Source organism: Apodemus sylvaticus, chromosome 8 (genome assembly GCF_947179515.1).
Source record: "Apodemus sylvaticus chromosome 8, mApoSyl1.1, whole genome shotgun sequence".
In the NCBI taxonomy this organism is placed as follows: domain Eukaryota; kingdom Metazoa; phylum Chordata; class Mammalia; order Rodentia; family Muridae; genus Apodemus; species Apodemus sylvaticus.
In genome coordinates this window covers 22180719-22200751 of record NC_067479.1, presented here as the reverse complement: position 1 = coordinate 22200751, position 20033 = coordinate 22180719, and the positions used below count along the sequence as shown (strand labels likewise).

Genomic DNA, 20033 nt, shown 5'->3' with positions numbered 1-20033 from the left:
CATGAAACTGTCTGCTTAGGATGATGAATATTGATGAAAGTGTCCTCAAAAGTCATGTGGATGCACCACACATTTACTTGTCAAGGAGTCTAAAAATCAGAACTGGCCTAATTATAGGGTAATAGGCAACGCACACAAATGTAGACATAGGTGACACGGGCATGCATGGCACGCATGAGTTCACATTAGCAACGCCCAGGACAACAGTGCAGAGAGATTTGTGTGCATGGCAGTTCCCGCAGGCAACCGATGCCTCCTTGGCTAACTTACACATGCAGCTCCTAATTTCAATATCACTCTATAGGGGCTCCATGATAGCAATCACTACCATTTTAATTAAACTAAAAGAACATTTTTAAGAGAAAAATTAAAGCAATAAGAAGTTGTTGAATCTGAAAGAAACTGGCCCAGATAAATAGCATGGGAATGATAGACAGTAAAAACAAGAAATGAGGTGTTGGCAAGCAGGATAAAAGGAAGAGCGTTTATTCTCTATTTCCATAGTAATCTGTTTGCGTATGTAGATAACCCTATGGCTACCAGCCACGTATTCAATACATTTTCCTTTCTAAAGAAGTGTCTCATTTAAACAAAGGCCACCAGCCATGCTATCAACTTTTAAGAAACAGTAAATTTCTAGAAATAAGCATAATCTACTAAACACTATTTCCAGATTATTTACTTATTAAATAGTTGCTTTAAAATCACTGACTTTATTTATGCAAGCACAGAAAGTAAAGTGTATTTGAATAATTAAACTATGTTGACTACGGTTTACTTTTATAAACTACTGTATTTACGTTATGAGAATATTTGTATATGTGTATACAGGCAGCAGTTCTCACGTGTGGCTTCAGCAGTATCACTTCAGACCTGTCACAAGTGAAACTTACTTGGCCCCCACCTTAGACCTAAAGAATCAGAAACTCTGCCATTGGGGCCCAGGCCATCTGTGTTTTAACACACTCAACATGTTTTTGATGCAAACGTATGTTTGCAAGCTGTAACTATAAAAGATAATATTGTATCATGTCCGACCAATAGTCTGTAGGGTAGAATACTCTGAAATGATAGTTTTGCAATTGATAGTTAACCTAACGGGACAGTGGTGGCCCCCAAATATCTCCAGCGTTCTTAAAATCTATACGGACGGCACAGTGACAGTGTGAAGTCTCCGGAGTTAGGTTCAGGATCAAGTTATTGTTTGTCATTTATTCACCTGCCAGCCTTGATGAGGCACTCGTGTGTGTGTGTGTGTGTGTGTGTGTGTGTGTGTGTGTGTGTGTGTGCATGCCTGCGGATATGCTGGTATTTTCTTTATGTTAGACTATTTTACTTAAATTCCTTCATTGGATAATTACTGTAGTGCTGGGAATTGAACTTAGGGCTTTATACATACCAAGCAAACTCTTTACTGTCTACACTGAACTGTCTCTCCAGCCCTCCTATTTTAATTTTGAGACAGGACCTTGCTGGTCTGTCCAGGTTGGCTTTGAGCACACGGTAGACTAGGCAGATCTTGAACCTGTGATTTTCCTGACTCATCCTCTAAAAGCAGGTGGGATTGCAGGTCTTGCCTCTAGACTAACAGGCTTTATTTTAGCAAATAAGGGCATACAGTACAGATCACCATGCGAAAAATGGCGATGTCTTTATTGCTTTTACTCAGACTCGGTCTCAACCTGTTCTCTTCCTCTTGGTGACATGTTGACTTGCTGGGGCTTTTGTGTCATCATTTCTACAGATTAAAAAATTAAAGTTGTAAGGATACCATCTGTGTTTGCAATATTACAAATAATATAATTATACTGTGTCAGGGAATGTGTGTTTTCTTACCTGTGTGGAGGCAATTACATCAATACTAGAAAAAAAAAGTTCTGATTCTCACAGGTTCCTATATGTCTATTTTTAGTAAATCGCCAAAGGATGGATATCAGGAAAATATCTCAGGAAAATATATACAAACTGTTTATTCAACTTCAGATAGGTGAGTATGCTTGTAGTTCCAATTTGGACATAAAGACATGTATATACGCATATATACACACAAATGAACACACATTTTAATGTGCTTAAACATATATGCATATTTTCATTTTCCATTTTTCAGTGATGGTTTTGATTGGTAGCCAGCCAGGAAACCGTTAGGAATAGACACAGTGAGACCACTGTACAGTTCTACATTCAGAAGCCTGCTTCCTAGCTGCTGTCTGGCTTTTATGTGTGATAGAAGACCTGTTCATGCCTTCTGAACTGCTTCCCTGACCAGCCCTTTTTCTGCTGGTGATTCCCTGGAGTCCCTAGCCTGCACCATTATAAATACCTATGTTTTGTTGCTTCACTAGACTGCCATGATCCCTTTCCTCTTGTGGGTTTCCAAAGGTAGGTGCATGGATTTACTGCACTCAACTCAGTTCCTAGAAGAATTAGGGTGAGTATACAGTTAATGTAGGAACTGGTCCCATCCGGGCCTATTCTTCTAGCGACTCTCCTCATTGTTTCAGATTCATGGGGCTCTCAGGTAATCCTCACGAGGGAGGGCTTGCAGATCTCCAGAGAAGTAAGTGAGAATCATTGGGATTTCAGCCCAACTTCTAGAAACGGCTGTTTCACAAGGACATGTTCTTCCACTGTTACGGTTTTGCTAGCAGGGCTGCAAACATGACTGTCTGGAGTCAGGACGTACCTCATTTTTAGCTGTAGCTTCAGCTCCTAATACATCTAACAGGCACACAGCAAGCGATACTTGAAATTATGAACTCACATCCCACTTGCTAAGAGAAATAGAGTTAGAGCCGTCCTTTCTCTGATAGCATTCCATGCCTATGGCTTCTCCAGTGCAAAGAGCATCTCATGGGAAGAGGCCATTTCTTCCTTCTTTGTATTTCTGGCCCTTTATCAGTGCTTGTGGAGTAAAATAACGATATAGAAAAGCTATTCTCTGTGCTTTTGCTCTTAAATGAGGGGTTTTGTTGTATACATATGCACATACACATATGCATGTGCATCTGCACCCGCGCACACATACACAAACATATGGAAAATTTGTAGTGTATACCAGTCATGTATGTGTAAGTAGCTATAGAATAAATTAAAAGTTGCAAATATTTATAAATATATATATATAAACAACCGCTATGTAATTTGCCTGTATATATATAAATATATAATTTATATCTGTAATTTAAATATATCTAAATCTTTATATACCTATATGTGTGTATGCAGTGATTAGGATAATGTAATTAGAATAACCGAAAGCTTCAAAGCAGACAAGCTTTATCTACTCTTAACTCCTTTCCGCTCTACTTTCTCTTCCCCCTACTCCCTTTTCTCTGCTTGCACGGTAACTGTGTGGCAGAGGAGCGGTGCCTGGGCAAGCGGAGACTGCTTCAGCTCTGGAACAGCAGCTCTGCATCACGCCGTCAGATCTACTCGCTGGGCGCGTGCGTGCGTGCGTGCGTGCGTGCGTGCATGCGTGCATGCATGCGTGAGCGTGTACGTGCGTGCGTGCGTGCATGCGTGAGCGTGTACGTGCGTGCGTGCGTGCGTGCGTGCATGCGTGCATGCGTGCGTGCGTGCGTGCATGCGTGCATGCGTGCATGCGGCAGCTCACTTGCTGTTGTGTATCCCCGTTTTCTTTTCTATAAAGTGACACCCAAATTAGAATCCTGGCCTCTCAGGATGAACTGAGGTTTCATAGTAAAGCACATGGACTCATCCTGGGCTATATGAGTATTGTTCTATATGTGTTTTGTTTACATGTACAGTCAGAGTCATCCAAACAGTTCGCTCAGTAGCTTAAGAGAATACAGGGATGCAGACAAACATAGCTAATGTATGCATGCACTGTATAAGTACTACCTGTTTCCATTTCATTACCTCTTCATGTGTGCTACTTTGGACACTCTGACCCTGCATGCTAATAATGCCACAAAACCAGAAAAATCTACCGGAAGTGGCTGTTTAAGACGATTCGAAAGGGGTCTTTACCTACGGTTCTGGCATGATGTAAGATTTTTGACTCTGTTGATCATATCTATAGTTCATTTGTTGTTGAAGATTAAGTTTCTAAAATGAGTAAGAAAAAAAACACCTTTTCCCTCCTTAAAGGGTCCTTCCTTCCTTTAGAGGATAAATGAACTTTGTCATGACCCGCGCCCCCCTAATGCTCCACATCTCCGTATTCTGTTTCCTGCCAAGGTAGCACGGCCTCGGTTAGTAGGACTCTGACTCTACAGATTCATCATTTGTGAGTTTATACACCACCACCCCCCAAAATGGAGCTCCCTTTGGGGCCCATTGAATGTTTTCAGAAATGAAAGTTTGCATTAACCTGCTGCCCCATTTCCCTATGTAGCATATAGAGAGATATACATAAATTCGTTCAAATACTCTTCTAGCTTCCAGGAATGCTTCTGATCTAGTTTAACTGGGAAACCGAGCGTCTTTTTCTGCCCTTGCTCTTGATTACTCACGAGAGGCTTTTCCTGTGTGTTGTTTCCTTGCCGTTGTTGTTACAGAATTGCTCCCATTATGAGGGTAAGTAAAAAGTGTCTTTTGTGGTGTTACGCTGATTAATTCCCAAAGCTCTGTCAGGATCAACACGTTCTCCTGTGACTTTAGAGGAAACTCACCTGTCCCTACATGATGACAAATTTTAAATGGTTTTTAATTCTATTGTCACTACAGGTCTGTCATTGAAAGAGATATGTGCACTTATTGCCGCAAGCCCCTGGGGGTAGAGACCAAGATGATTTTAGATGAGTTACAGATCTGCTGCCATTCCACTTGCTTTAAGGTAAGCAGGTGCTCAGTTCATGTTACCGAGTGTAAGGAACGTGGCACAACAAGAAAAAGGCATCTATTGAAATGCTTAGAATGAAGCCAGAGCTTTAAACTCTGTAATCCACATTAATAACACGCTGTTCAAGTGTTCCCGGTGTTCTGTGGCCGCCCCCACAAAGGTCTATAATTACTCTCTCGGCTTTAGGCTGGGAATTTGATCCTCACACATCTCTTAGGAGACTTAGGTCTGTGGAAAAGGTAAACATTTGTCACTCTTAAGTTTCTGTAACATTTTAATAAACAATGCATTGCATTGAGTATTAATGAAATCACACATGGACAGTAGGCTGTTGAGCATAAAGCTAGCAGCTCTCTTGTCGTGAGGTCAGGACTTCGCAGTGACAGAAACAGTACGCGGTGGAGCCCATGGCCCCTCGTGACTGAACAAGCCGCAGAGATGTCCCGCCGTAAACACTTCCAGGTTTCGTCTGGCTCAGCGCCTTCTCACCTTGGGTTGTGTGTTGTGTCAGTGCGATTGCGTGAGCTCTGCACTGGGTGTCTGAAGATCTCAGTATGGTGGCCGGCGGATTTGGACAATCAAATGACAGCAGCCTTGGTTTCTTATCCTCAACTAGAAAATAGATCATTGGCTAGGATATGGTTGCAAGTTATAACCATAAAGACTGATCAAGAGAAAAAGCCTTAGGATACTCGGACAGAAAATGTAAGATTCCAGAGATTATTTTTGGACATTGGTTGGTTTAGAGGATCCTTAGATTTATCTTATAGGCACCCAATGTGGAAAGTTCTTGTTGGAGTCCTGTCTCGTGGTGGGATGCTATGCTCAAAACAAATTATTTATTTTATCCAAATAGATATACAATGTGCCCATTGGTGTCTTGTCAACCAATTACCTAGCAATCAAAACCATGGTGCATTATTTTAATATAAAATCACATATCCGGGCGGGCGGGTTGGTGCAGCATGTATGTCACCTGTGGCCAACCTGACGACCTAAGCATGATCCTCAGAAGCCACATTCTGGAAGGGAAAAGTGAATTTCCACAAGTTGTTTACTATCTCTTGAGTCTCATGACACATGTGCATCCAATAAATAAATAAATAAATAAATAGGCAAATGAAACCACAGCACAATATAGGATTATAAAAAGCATAATCTGGAAATGAAGCAATTGTTTAATTATAAGATGAAAGTGCTTCTAGTTGCAAAATATACTCCATTAAATAGAAGTATATGCCTTTAAATTTTTAAATTGGTATGCATAAAATTTTCTAAAATAGAAATTCTTCTGGTTATTGCTTTTGGTAAATAGGAATAACTTGCACTGATTGTACTGTATGTGACTCATTTCTGTATGATGTATTAGAGACCATGACAGACAAAAATATTCCTCATGCTCAGAGAAAAAAGACAAATTATTCTACAGCCAGTGTAACAGAGAACAATTTAAACTAGTTTAAATGTTTAATAAAAGAATCAAAGATAACTTGCTTTAGTGATTCATCTTGAAAACCAACCAGAATATTTTTTTAAAATCTGGTCAATCAGCAGCCATGTCTAAGAAAAATGGAGGGCAACCTTTTCCTGCTTCTGTACCAGGTACAACTCACAACCCCCCTCATACCCCATCCCTGTGTGAGCAGCACCCTGCTTGGTTCAGCAGGTTGTGCCTGAGCCACACAACTCTCGTGGAAGCAAAGGATAAGTACACATCTGTTCTATTGTTTGAGACACTGGATGGTTATCCTGCCCTTGGCAGAGCCGGTCTGTGAGACATTCTGTTTGCTCCATGGTGAGGTGCACAGAGAGCTTCACTGGTGAAGACTTCCTGGACTGGGCCTGCACGTAGCAGGAAGCTGTGGGACGTTCTCAGGAGGGTGGTCTTGGAACCGAACGGTTTTCTGTCCCTACTCCCTTGAGGATACACTCTCAGTCTGTAATAGAAACTTGTGTTGTTTCCCTTAGTGTGAAATATGCAAACGGCCTTTGGAAAATCTACAGGCAGGAGACAGTATTTGGATTTATAGACAGACAATACACTGTGAACCCTGCTACTCTAAGGTGATGGGTAAGTGTTGTGCTCTGAGCAGCAATCATTCTTACTAACACTGGCAAGGACGTAGTGTTGCTAAATAAGAAGTATTTCAATAGAATTCAAAAATTTATTAATTATAGCTAATAAAAAAGTAAGACCAGCAGTTTCAATTAATCTGGACCCCCAGGATCTCTCAAACACTGGACCACCAGACAGGCAGCACATACAAGCTGATATGAGGCCCCTAGCACACATACAGTAGAGGACTGCTGGGTCTGTGTTCATTCAGAGATGATGCACCTAACCCTCAAGAGACTGGAGGCCCCAGGAGTTTTGGAGTCATGTGGGGTGAGAGGTGGGTTCATCCATGTGGAGACAGGGATGTGGGGAGGAGTACTGGATGTGGAACAGTCGGAGGGTGTACAGGGGTTGGCAGGGTGGGGAATTAAATATGGAGTGTATAAAAATAATTAATAAAAAATTCACAAAAAATGCATGACAATCTAAAAAAAGTAAGCAGCAGATAGTTAAACTGTGGCAATATTTTGTTTAATGGTATAAATTCGTCAATATTTATACTATTATTGTATCAGTCAGAAAGCAGTGTAAACAAAAGAACCATTTATGTTACATAATTTTCCAGCTTGTGGATCAGAAATATTTTTCTGATTAAGTGATTATTTAAGTTGAATCATATCTATGGATGCCTTTTTGTATTTTCACTTGAAAATACAATTAAATATAGTCATAATTACAATCCATGGCTTTTAATGGTACTTTTACCTGAATTAGTTCATTTTTATGTTAAATATAGCATTTTTTAAAAAACATTACAAGACCAAATGTTACTATAACTTAAACTCTTAATTAGCATCAGTAAGGAGAAATCAAGATGTTATGGGTTTGCATTTTTAACTAAGCGTGAGAAATTTAAGTGCTGATTTAAAACACATGCAGAATATGTCTGGAAAATAAGATCCTATAAAACTTAATTGATTGTTACAAGAGAGTACATCTAATTTATTTTTAGATTCAACAGTAAGTAGAACAAGAAAAACAAGTTGTTGTTGAAGGGACAGTCCAGTAGTTTGTGTTTAGAGGATTTATTCCTCCTTTATTCCTGACAATGTTGGTATAGTGAATGAGATTATTTGGGATTCCTCTATAGGATCAAAAGCACAGTTATCATGAGTTAATGATAAACCCATGAGCTTAATGAGCTACTGGGAGGCTACATCTGGAAAAATACCCAGAATCCCACATTCCGTCAGGCTTCAGAATCATGACAAGAATGACTTGATTATATATGTAGGTTGCCTTCCCCTCTGCTCTGCCCAGATTGTTTCTCGCATCTACTTTTCCTGTTGATTTTGCAGTTCTAACCAATCCAATATTCTACCCAATCCTGAGTGTTCCAAACTTTCACTCCTGAGGGTCCCTGACATGACGCGTGGGGTGTGCTTCGCAAAGACTCACAAGTCTGCATGTCTTCCCCTCTGCCTTTGTACACTCCGTAGTAATACTTTTTTTTTTTTTTTTGGATTTGTTTATTTCGAGACAGGGTTTCTCTGTATAGCCCTGGCTGTCCTGGAACTCAATCTGTAGACCAGGCTGGCCTTGAACTCAGAAATCCGCCTGCCTCTGTCTCCCAGAGTGCTGGGATTACAGGCGTGCGCCACCACTGCCCGGCCAGTAGTAATACTTTTTAAAATCATATTCACAAGCTGTGACTCCAACTTCCTTCTCAACTATGCACACCCAGTGTGTGACACTTCATTCTTGACCAAGCCAGAGTGAAGAATTCAGGACTAGAAGGAATGATGACATAGCTAATCTAGTACTATCCCCCAGGGGAATGAGTGTGGGTTTCCTAATTTCAATTGTGGGTTTATTTTCATATTGATTTATGTGACTAACTTTGGTTTTGAATTTTTCAGCTAAGTGGATTCAGTAATTCCAACACGTAGAAATGAAGATGAACACCTTCTTTGAGGAAATTTAAAGCAACATTTTAAGAATATGTAATCTAGAAAAGATCTGCACTGCATATCATCTCTTGTATCAAAATAACAGTTTTGTTGTTGCACAAAGAATCCAACTACCTTGAAGAAGGGTGCATACCTGAAAAGAATCACCTGGTATCTGGCAAGGTTTAGTGATTAAAAAAAAAATCTACGTAGTTCTACTTACCAAAGTCAGTGGCCGTGAGCATTCTCAACCCTGAGCGGCCATCCTGTTCCGTACTTGGCTGTCCATCTCGGTTTCCACTATAACCCAGTTTTTCATCCTCACCTCCATCCCCCTAATAATTTGCACTAGAGCATTATTGACACCCTGACAAATAGGTTGCTGGAAGCAAGACATCCTTCTTTTCTCTACAAAAGAAAATGCACATAGCAATTTTATTATAAATTTTTGGTTCAAGATATCAATGTTACAAGTTGTTTGGACCTTAGAAAATCACTTAAGGTTTCCAGACTTTCCATGACACTATCTGTGACACCACAGCTATTAGACAAAGTGACTTCAAAGTTTTCCTTTGCTTTTCCTATCCTCTGAATCTAAAAGAGATTTGGGTTTCCTGATTAGAAATACAATGGTATATTCATTAGCTGGGAAATATAAATAATTTCACCTAAGTGTCATCCTTCAGTTTATCACAGGCATAGCTTTTGAAGACTCTTATTAAAACTGAAATCAATAGCTCTATGGGTGATAGGTAAGATCAGGTAACGTGTAATTTGTCTGTCTTTGCATGTATTTCAATATCTGAGTGATCAAATAATCTGAGAAGTAACAGCTGTGTATTGCAAACATGTGATGTATGTTCATGTTATAAACAGTTCATGTTTACAGAAGGCTCACAACAATAAAATGAACTTCCCATTTCTGTAATGTTTGCCTGTCATTAACATTTTTTTTTGTTAACTATACTGGACACAAGTTAAATTCTGTGCTATGAGAATTAATTTATTTTTTAACTGCTTAAAATATAACTTTTATTTTGAAAGAATTCTTTTGTTAAGTTAGAAATTAAATACTCATATAAGAAATCATTATTATTGCTAACATCAAAAAATTGAACATAATAAATTATGTTACAGGCACATAGCAACTATTTCTCGAAGGAAGAATGACAGGGCTGGGCAGGACAGAGTTCCTGGGAACCTGTGAGCGGTCGTGAGCAAACAAACTAGGAAAATTAAATATGACTGCATGATTAGCAAAGTGACAAATCTAAATAATGATTCTCCTGTGCAATAATTTTATGCATCTGTTTCTCTTAGACACTGGTCCACAAAGTGTTAAATACAGAGTGCTTATCAAAATTCAGCAGTGTATAATTGTCCTGTGGAGAGGGAGCCAGAAAAAACAATTAATAATAATTTGATATTCATTAATTCACTCTTGATGAGAAGCAGCGGTAATTGAGCCATATGTTTTATTGTTCTTTTATTACATGCTATCAGAGTGGATCAAAAGAAATCATTTTCTTAGAGTTGAAATTGACTGCAGAAAGCAAAGCTTAAATCGCCCTCGTCTGTCTTATAAAATACATTAACATTTCAATGCCTTGGTAGTAATTAAAAATCATCTGAATATCATTTAAAAATATAAAAATCTGAAGAGAACACATTTCTCACTTTTCCATAGCAGTTTTATGGACACTTTCGTGCACAATAATGTATTAAACCAAGCCAAAAGCTGTTGGAGAAACAAAGTACACACATTATCAGAGAGACAAAGGTTTCTGATTCACTGAGACTACTCCATTATATCTGAGGATTTCCTCACTGTCTAAATGACACACTCTTTTTTTTTTCCTTAACAATTTGGAAGATTTCGCTATTTGTATCATCAATTAATCATGATATGACTGGTACACTTCTCTTGAACAAGAGTACCAAATCACCAACACCAGGTCCGGAATTCTGATGTAAAATTTTAAACACTCCTCATAAGAGATATAATAGTTCTATCATGACAGCTTTCTTTGTGTGTGCATGCATGATGCGTGTGCAGCTACATACATGTGTACACATGTGTGGAGTCAGAGAGGTTGACTTTGGATGTCTTGCTCAAGTGACCTTCCTTCTCTTTGAGTCATGATCTTTCATCGAGCCGGGAGTTCACTAGTTCTTAGCTATCCAGCCACCTTCAGGGGTGGTCTTGTCTCTGCGTCCCCAGCACAGGCCTCACAGGCATAAACCACCATGCCTTGGTTTCATATGAAGTACTGGGCACCAGACTTGGATTCTCGTTCCTGTGTGGTGAACACTACCACCATCCACCCAGCGAGTAGATCTGACGGCGTGATGCAGAGCTGCTGTTCCAGAGCTGAAGCGGGCTACGCTTGCCCAGGCACCGCTCCTCTGCCACGCAGTTACCGTGCAAGCAGAGAAAAGGGGGTAGGGGGAAGAGAAAGTAGAGCGGAAAGGAGTTAAGAGTAGATAAAACTTGTCTGCTTTGAAGCTTTCGGTTATTCTAATTACATTATCCTAATCACTGCATACACACATATAGGTATATAAAGATTTAGATATATTTAAATTACACATATAAATTATATATATATATATATATATATATATATATGTATATGGGCAAATTGCATAGTGTGACATTGTATTACACTACGTTCTGTTATTAAGCACCTAACTGACAAAGCCATACCCTCAAACCTTCAACAGCGAAGCAAATAAAAAAAAAGATCATTACTTTTCAAACATAATTTGTTAACAGAGCATGCACATTTAAAGGCAGGCAGGTCAAGAAAGAAGAATTGATTCAAGAGGGATTTGCCCTTAGCTGTTTGATTGCAGTTGCTCATTGGATCTGGGTGACAAAGTGACCCATCTCCCACTGCTAGAGACTCACTGATTCACTCACTGGAAAGTTGCTGGACATGCTGCAAAGTTGTGAGCATTTGGAACAACATCCAGTTCGGCTGGATTCAGAGCTCCATCAAAACAAGTGAATAACTTACATCAGGACAGGCCACCAATGAGACTGACTTGTAGTTGCCGATGGAATTATTTTGGTACAATGTCAATATTTGTACATCTCTAGGGTTTTAGCCTACTTCGTAAGAGTCAGTCAGTTTCCTTAGAGGTACCAATAAATATCCTTAAATTGGGTAGCCTACTCTCTCCCTGTCTTGATTCCCTCTTGTTTGACATGCAGATTTAGAATACTGGCTCCCCAGTGTACTAGGAGCTCAAGCATCTCAGAGATTATGAGTTTGTTTCTCCTGTTCTCCATATATACATATGATCTATTTTGTGACACACCAGGCTCGCCAGTCTGAACATCACACGGAAAACCTTCTGACTGAATGTTTAATTTGTACTTAGAATTTTATTTAAAGTTGTCTTAGTCAGGGTTTCTATTCCTGTTCAAACTTTATGACCAAGAAGCAAGTTGGGGAGGAAAGGGTTTATTCAGCTTACACTACCACACTGCTGTTCATCACCAAAGGAAGTCAGGACTGGAACTCAAGCAAGTAAGGAAGCAGGAGCTGATACAGAGTCCATGGAGGGATGTTACTTACTGGCTTGCTTCTCCTGGCTTGCTCAACCTGCTCTCTTATAGAACCCAAGACTACCAGCCCAGGGATGATACCACCCACAAGGGACCCTCCCCCCTTGATCACTAATTGAGAGAATGCCCCACAGATGGATCTCATGGAGGCATTTCCTCAAGGGAGGCTCCTTTCTCTGTGATAACTCCAGCCTGTGTCAAGTTGACACACAAACCCAGACAGTACAGAAGTATTCACAATGCAGAAGTTGGGCAGCAGCTAGGGTTGTGTCACAGGGATGCAATGCCAGCACTTGTGTGGCATGGCAGAAGGCTGTTAAGTTCAAAGCCAGCCTGGGCGACATGGTGAGGCCCTTTCTCAAAGAGGAAACATTAGAGCAGGCAAGGTTCTTTGACTGTCATCTGGTAAGTGTGGCTTCTGAAAAATGACTCTGGAGTAGTAAAGTGCACAAAGTAAGGAATAGGCTCTTTTAAGAAGAATCCATGGTTTATAATCTATCATTGTCCATTTATTCAGTTACTAAGCAACCCTGACCTTTTCCTTGACAGTCTGTGTTGTCTGACTTTTCTCTAGGAGACGTGAACAAGCATTTATGCTCCCTGGCACTAACTCCTAGGGTCAAATCTGGGGCTGGAACAACCTTGACAAGTTATGGTCACCTACTTGTCCTCACCTGGCTAATAGAAGAGAGAAGGAAGGGCAATATGATGTTTCTTCAACAATGTGGCTCTGCTACAAAGAGAAACATGCAGAGATATCTAGTAACCTCCTCTCCCAGTCTGTGTTCCCCCAGTCTGCCCTAATTAGGAGCTCAGACAGTGTAAGCTCTTCCCAAAAGGCAAATTGTGCTTCTGGTTGATATCAGGCTTTAGCATTTTTAGCAATTCAAAATTTCCTTGGGACCATCGTTTCAACAGTCCAAAAGGCAAATGCAGGGACACAAATGTCTCTCTTTAGAATCCTTTGGTCCCTGCCTGGAAGGTTACAACCCAGCTAGCCCCACACAACTCAAGCTTGGTGAACCTATGGGAAATTCAGATACTTTTAGGAGTATGAGCAATGGCGGGTGTGTCACTGAGAAGACCACCCCATGTGGGTCCATCTCCTGGGGTTCCCTGCAGGATTTGTGGGTGCTGGGCTGACTGGAGAGCCTCTGCCCCTGCAGCTGTTTATTGTTTGTAGAACCTCGGAGAGGCCTCTGGTGACTCTTGTAACTTTCTGAGCTTCCCAGGCTGTCTCAGTTCTGTTCGGAGGAAATAGCTACGCAATGACCTCCGTGCTGAACAAAACAGCCACCTCCGTCCCTCAACTCACTGAAGGGAACTTTCGTTCTACAGAGGAAAAGGAAGTGGGGACACAATTTGAGACACACACACACACACATACACACACACACACACACACAGAGAGAGAGAGAGAGAGAGAGAGAGAGAGAGAGAGAGAGAGAGAGAGAACACATAATAAACCCAGATCGGAAATGAAACATGCTTCCTGCATGAATGGGCTGGTCTCTGACCTAATATGTCAAGAGGGGGAGGGGCAACTTCAAATAAGACCTTATTGGCAGTAACCCACATGGGAAAACGCTTGGGTGACACAATATCTTGGATTTGGCAATAAGCAGATCATGTTCTAAATAAGTCTAATTTTGCTCATTTTCAACACCATGAGACAGAAATTCAAATGCTGAGACAGGGAAGTCAAAAGAGTCTCAAGTTTCCGTGAGTCCCTGTATAAAACAAGATACAGATATGACTCAGCTCAGCTTTCTGTTTTCTGCTAAGCGCACTAAACTAAGGATGAAGGTTCTCGCTAGGCAGAGGAGACCACAAAGCAAGTGGGAGGGACTGACCGGTGATTGGCAAGTGTGATCTGGACACTGGAGCCCACAGCAGGGGTGATTGGCTAGCAGGACTTGTATTCCACCTAGAATGGAAACAAAGAACGGTGAGTTGCTGCCTCAACTCATGTGAGGCACAGAACGTCTAAGACATTAAACAGAAAAGGAGCATTATTTCTAATTAAAGAGAGATAGACGCCCCTGGAATTTTATCAACTGCACTTGTTCCTTTCTTGTTGTAATGTGAAATCAAATCTTGTCAAAGACACATCTAGAATTTGCTATGCCTCTTTTGACCACCATGCTTCATTATTTTTTTCCCCAAGAAAAATGGGAAAAGTCTCTACTGTCAGGGTCTTTCTTGCCCTCACTGAAGGATTCGCCAATATAAAGTACCTGAACTAACAACACACCCAGAGCTACCTTCGGTGTAATTCCACAATGGAAGGATTGCCAGGAACCTGGTGAGCATGGAGACATGACGTTGAGGAAGTAGGGAAGAGACAGATCATGGTTCCCTGCTAATGACTTCTTGAAATATGCCCTAAATTCAGGCTATACAATTTATAGTTGGCCAATGGTATCAACTCAGCAAACTCAGATGGAACTATGCTTGCTGAATTTCCATGCTACAAAGCTGAAACTAAAGTATTCAATTGATTTACAGTAAAACCAGGAGAGGTAATAGACAAGTGGGGCCATCTTCATGCTAAGGCGGTCCTTTCTGCCTTAGTAGATACAAAACAATGCAATTTTGAAACAGCATGATTCATTTTGCTCTTCCTTTGCCCTCTGAGCCCTTTCTGCTTCCAAAGCTAAACACTGATTAGTTCATAAGACACCCCTTCTATTTGATAAGATAAGGTGTAGGTGGTGCCTGCAGCTACAAATAATAATAAGCCTTGATATTACATTTATACCTTTTCAGCTTGTGCCATTGACATGTTAATTGTATTTATGAACAGATTTCTACCATGTTGAGACAAGTGTGGCACACATTTTGCTCACACATTTTGCAACCATTTGAACACTGACTCATTGACCTAGATGTGAAAATGGCAAACTAAAACTAGTGGAAGATCCAGGCATGGTGGTACCACCTTCAATCCCAGCGCTCGGTAGGCAGAGGCAGGCAGATCTCTGAGTTCGAGGCCAGCCTGGTCTATAAAGTAGGTCCAGGACAGCCAGGGCTCTGTTACACAGAGAAGCCCTGTCTCAAAAACTGAAAAACAAAACAACAAAAAGAAAACCCAAATTCTCTTAAGCTTGGTGATGTTTTAGATAGAATACTAAGAACCATTATTTACAGAACAAAAATTAATGACCTGGAAACAATTAAAAAAAATAACTTCTACTGTGTGTTGAGAAACGGTTAAAAGAATGAAAAGATAAGGCATAGATAGTGAGAAAATATTTTTAAAAACACGTTCTGTTAAGGAACTTGTCCCCAATATGCTCAAGTAATTCTTTTTTTTAAATATTTTTATTTTCTATATTCTTTGTTTACATTCAAAATGATTTCCCCTTTCCCGGATCCCCCCTTCCCATATGTCCCATCCATTCTCCAATCACCTCCCTCCTTTTTCTCTGTCCTTATATTCCCTTCCAATGCTAGGTCAATCCTTTCCAGGATCAGGACCCTCTCCATACTTCTTCATGGGAGTCATTTGTTATGCGGTTTGTGCCTTGGGTATTCAGGGCTTCTGGGTTAATTAATATCCACTTATCAGAGATTGCATTACATGTGTATTCTTTGTGACTGGGTTACCTCACTTAGGATGATATTTTCCAGATCAAACCATTTGCCTAAAAATTTTGAGAATTCATTGTTTCTAATTGCTGAGTAGTATTCCATTGTGTAAATATACCACATTTTCTGTATCCATTCCTTCTTTGAGGGGCATCTGGGTTCTTTCCAGCTTCTGGCTATTATAAATAAGGCTGCTATGAACATAATGGAGCATGTGTCTTTATTGCATGCCGGGGAATCCTTTGGGTATATTCCCAGGAGAGGTATAACAGGGTCCTCCGCTCAAACTTAAAAAATAACATCAAAAATGACAGGAAGTAACAATCACTATTCCTTAATATCTCTTAACATCAATGGGCTCAATACCCCAATAAAAAGACATAGACTAACTGACTGGATACGTAAACAGGACCCTACATTTTGCTGCATACAGGAAACACACCTCAGGGTCAAAGACAAACACTACCTTAGAGTGAAAGGCTGGAAGACAATTTTACAAGCAAATGGTCTCAGGAAACAAGCTGGAGTAGCCATTCTAATATCAGATAAAATTGACTTTCAACCCAAAGTCATCAAAAGAGACTCTGAGGGACACTTTTTGCTGGTCAAAGGAAAAATACAACAAGAACATCAATCCTGAACATCTATGCTCCAAATGCAAGGACACCCTCATTCATAAAAGAAACTTTATTAAAGCTCAAAGCACACATTACACCTATCACAGTAATTGTGGGTGACTTCAACACTGCACTTTCCTCAATGGACCGATCAGGAAAACAGAAACTGAACAGGGACACAATGAAACTAATTGAAGCTTTGGACGAATTAGATTTAACAGATATATATAGAACATTCTATACTAAAGCAAAAGAATATACCTTTTTCTCAGGACCTCATGGTACCTTCTCCAAAATCGACCATATAATTGGTCACAAGACAGACCTCAACAAATATAAGAAGATTGAACTAATCTCATGCCTCCTATCAGATCAATATGGAGTAAAAGTGATCTTCAATAGCAACAAAAACAACAGAAAACCCACATACACGTGGAAACTGAACAATATTCTACTCAATGATACCTTGGTCAAGGAAGAAATAAAGAAAGAAATTAAAGACTTTTTAGAACTTAATGAAAAAGAAGACGCTACATACCCAAATCTATGGGACACAATGAAAGCAGTGCTAAGAGGAAAACTCATAGTCCTGAGTGCCTCCAAAAAGAAAATGGAGAGAGCATACACTAGCAGCTTAATGACACACCTGAAACCCCTGGAACAAAAAGAAGCTATTTCACCCAGGAGGAGTAGAAGGCAGGAAATCATCAAACTCAGGGCCAAAATCAATAAAATAGAAACAAAGAGAACCATACAAAGAATCAACAAAACCAGGAGCTGGTTCTTTGAGAAAATCAACAAGATAGATAAACACTTAGCCAGACTAACCAAAGGGCACAGAGACAGTATCCAGATGAACAAACTTAGAAATGAAAAGGGAGATATAACACCAGAAACTGAGGAAATTCAAAAAATCATCAGATCCTACTACAAAAGCCTATACTCAACACAACTGGAGAATCTGGAGGAAATGGACAGTTTCCTAGACAGATATCCGACACCAAAACTAAATCAGGACCAAATAGATCAACTAAACAGTCCCATAACACCTGAAGAAATAAAAAGGCTCAAGTAATTCTTAAAAGACAACAATAAAATGAAAACCGTCTCCATTAGGCATGGACAAAGGATCCACTCGGGCATTTCACAGAAGATACCTAAATGGCGAAGGGCCTGTGAAGGGCCCTTGGCAGGTTTTGTCATTAGGGAGGTGCAAGTCAAGCCTTGGGAGAGGTCACCACGCCTGCTAACACACAAGGCTAAAACATGCAAGCAGTCATCAGCCCGTCAGCACGGTGCACTGGCCGTAACTAAGGAGCCTGTCATGAACTCGTGTCTGGGTGGTTTTGGATCTCCTCATATCTTCTTTCTGCCACAGCAGCCCAGGCCTAGACGCCATCACATTTCCTCACTGTGCCTCCTTCAGTTCTTGTTTGGGATGGTTTCTTAGGCTGTGCTGTTTTTCATGACTGTGATACTCAGAGATTTCTTTTCCCCAAAGCTTTTATCTTGCGATTGTGGGTAGTGAGGGGAAGACTACTTAGTCCCATTATGAGAATGTCATACTGAGAGTAAGTGAGTGATATTGTACTCACTTTAATGCTCTGGCTAAGGTAGCTTTGGATAGGTTTCATCTCTTGTCAAGTACTTTTTATGTCTCTCTCTTTCCCTTCAAACCTCATTTTTATTTTATTTTATTTTTATATTTTATCACATTCTATTCATCCGTAAGTACATACGCCATGGTACACACGTGGAGGTTGGAAGACAACTTGAAGGGCTTTGTTTTCTTCCTATGCCCTCTGGGTCCCATGGATTGACTCTGTTGTATACTCTGTGTCTCATCTCTGTGCACACCCCATGTATTTGTTATGTCTCTATTTTATGGCTTTGGAGGATGCTTCAGGCTCAATGTTTACTGTATTCCAATAGACAAAAACAGACCTTACCTCTTTAAATGTTTGTTTACTGGTTCTTTAGATTTCCAGCCGATAATTTGTATTTCCTCATTCTCTACTGTATAACCAGTTAGCCAAGACTATCTTTTATGATTTTGTTTGAAATTATCTGACTTCAGGCATCAGTTTTTATATAAATTGTGGCTTTACTAAGTGTCTACAACAAAGATCACTAAGTTCACTACATCAAACAGGGAGGGTTTTTTTTTTTTCTTATTGATTCTCACAGTAAAATAAAAGTTGATTTTGTGCACAAAGCTGTTCAGAACGTTGTGTTGCTCTGTCAGGTTCTCATGTTCTGCGACCAGCAGCTTCATGCTGGTGAAGTGCCTGAGAGAGAGGAGGGAAAAGTTATCTCCTCATCCACCACAAGCTGTCACTCACTGCTGACCACGCCCACCTACACAGGAGGCTGCGAGAAGGGTTTCTAGTGCATTCTCCAGTGACTGTACTGCTTGCTGCTGTAAGGAGATACCGCGTCCATGGCAGCATTCAAGAGACAACATTTAACTGGGCGCTTGCTAGCTGTTTCAGAGGGTTAGTCTATGAATATCACCGAGGGGAACACAGATGGGTGGGCCTGGCACTGGAGCAGTATCCAAGAGCTCACATCCAGTCTGTAAGTTGTAAGTAGACACACACACACACACACACACACACACACACACACTCGGAGGAGAGACAGAGACAGATATAGACACATGGAGATAATGGGAGGCAGAGAAAGAGAGGGGAGGAGACAAAGAGAGAGAGGGCCAGACAGAGTCTCTCTCTCTCTCTCTCTCTCTCTCTCTCTCTCTCTCTCACACACACACACACACACACAGAGAGAGAGAGAGAGAGAGAGAGAGAGAGAGAGAGAGAGAGAGAGACAAGAGACAGAGAGACAGAGAAAGAGATGGAGGGAGAGAGAGATGGAGGGAGAGAGGGAGACTGGTACTGGTATGTGGTTTTGAAACATCAAATCCACCCCAGCGACACCCTTCTTCAAATGAGGCCACACATTCCTAAACAGTTCCACCAACAGACATTCAAATAGACTAGTCTATGAGGACATTTTCGCTCAAAACGCCACAAATGTGTTGAGTCTTTCACTATTAAAAGAAAGTGGGGCGATGATTCTGTCAGCCACGGATCCCCATAAGACAGTGCCATGGGCCTGTTCTGTGATAACTCACCAGCAACTGCTAGCTCACAGTCTAACTGGACATGCTCCTTATAGACAAGATACTGTGGTTAGAGTTCCCCAAATCACTTAGAACATATTTTTTTCAGTCATAAAGAATGTGTGTAAAATGCATGTGGGTATTAATGATTTTGACCTGACGCTGCCCACTTTTGCCAGGTTAAAAGAGGAAGAGAGATGGGGAATCTCCGACCATGACAAATACATGACAGGACTCATTTTTTTCATTGGTAAAACTAAGATTGGCACTCAACATGCTATCATCTCCTTTGCTATATATGGTGCTTATAAATGA

The 20033-nt window shown here is 40.6% G+C and overlaps 1 protein-coding gene across 1 annotated transcript in view; it reads left to right on the top strand.

Annotated features, from left to right (window-relative positions):
• Positions 1-9700, top strand: part of Scel (sciellin) — a 103064-nt gene extending 93364 nt beyond the window's left edge. The window contains exons 29-32 of the mRNA XM_052190782.1: positions 1913-1987; positions 4693-4801; positions 6776-6878; positions 8783-9700. Coding sequence (XP_052046742.1) covers positions 1913-1987; positions 4693-4801; positions 6776-6878; positions 8783-8799 — 304 coding nt within the window. The 3' untranslated portion in view covers positions 8800-9700. The remainder of the gene's footprint in view (positions 1-1912; positions 1988-4692; positions 4802-6775; positions 6879-8782) is intronic.
• Positions 9701-20033: the final 10333 nt, after the last annotated feature.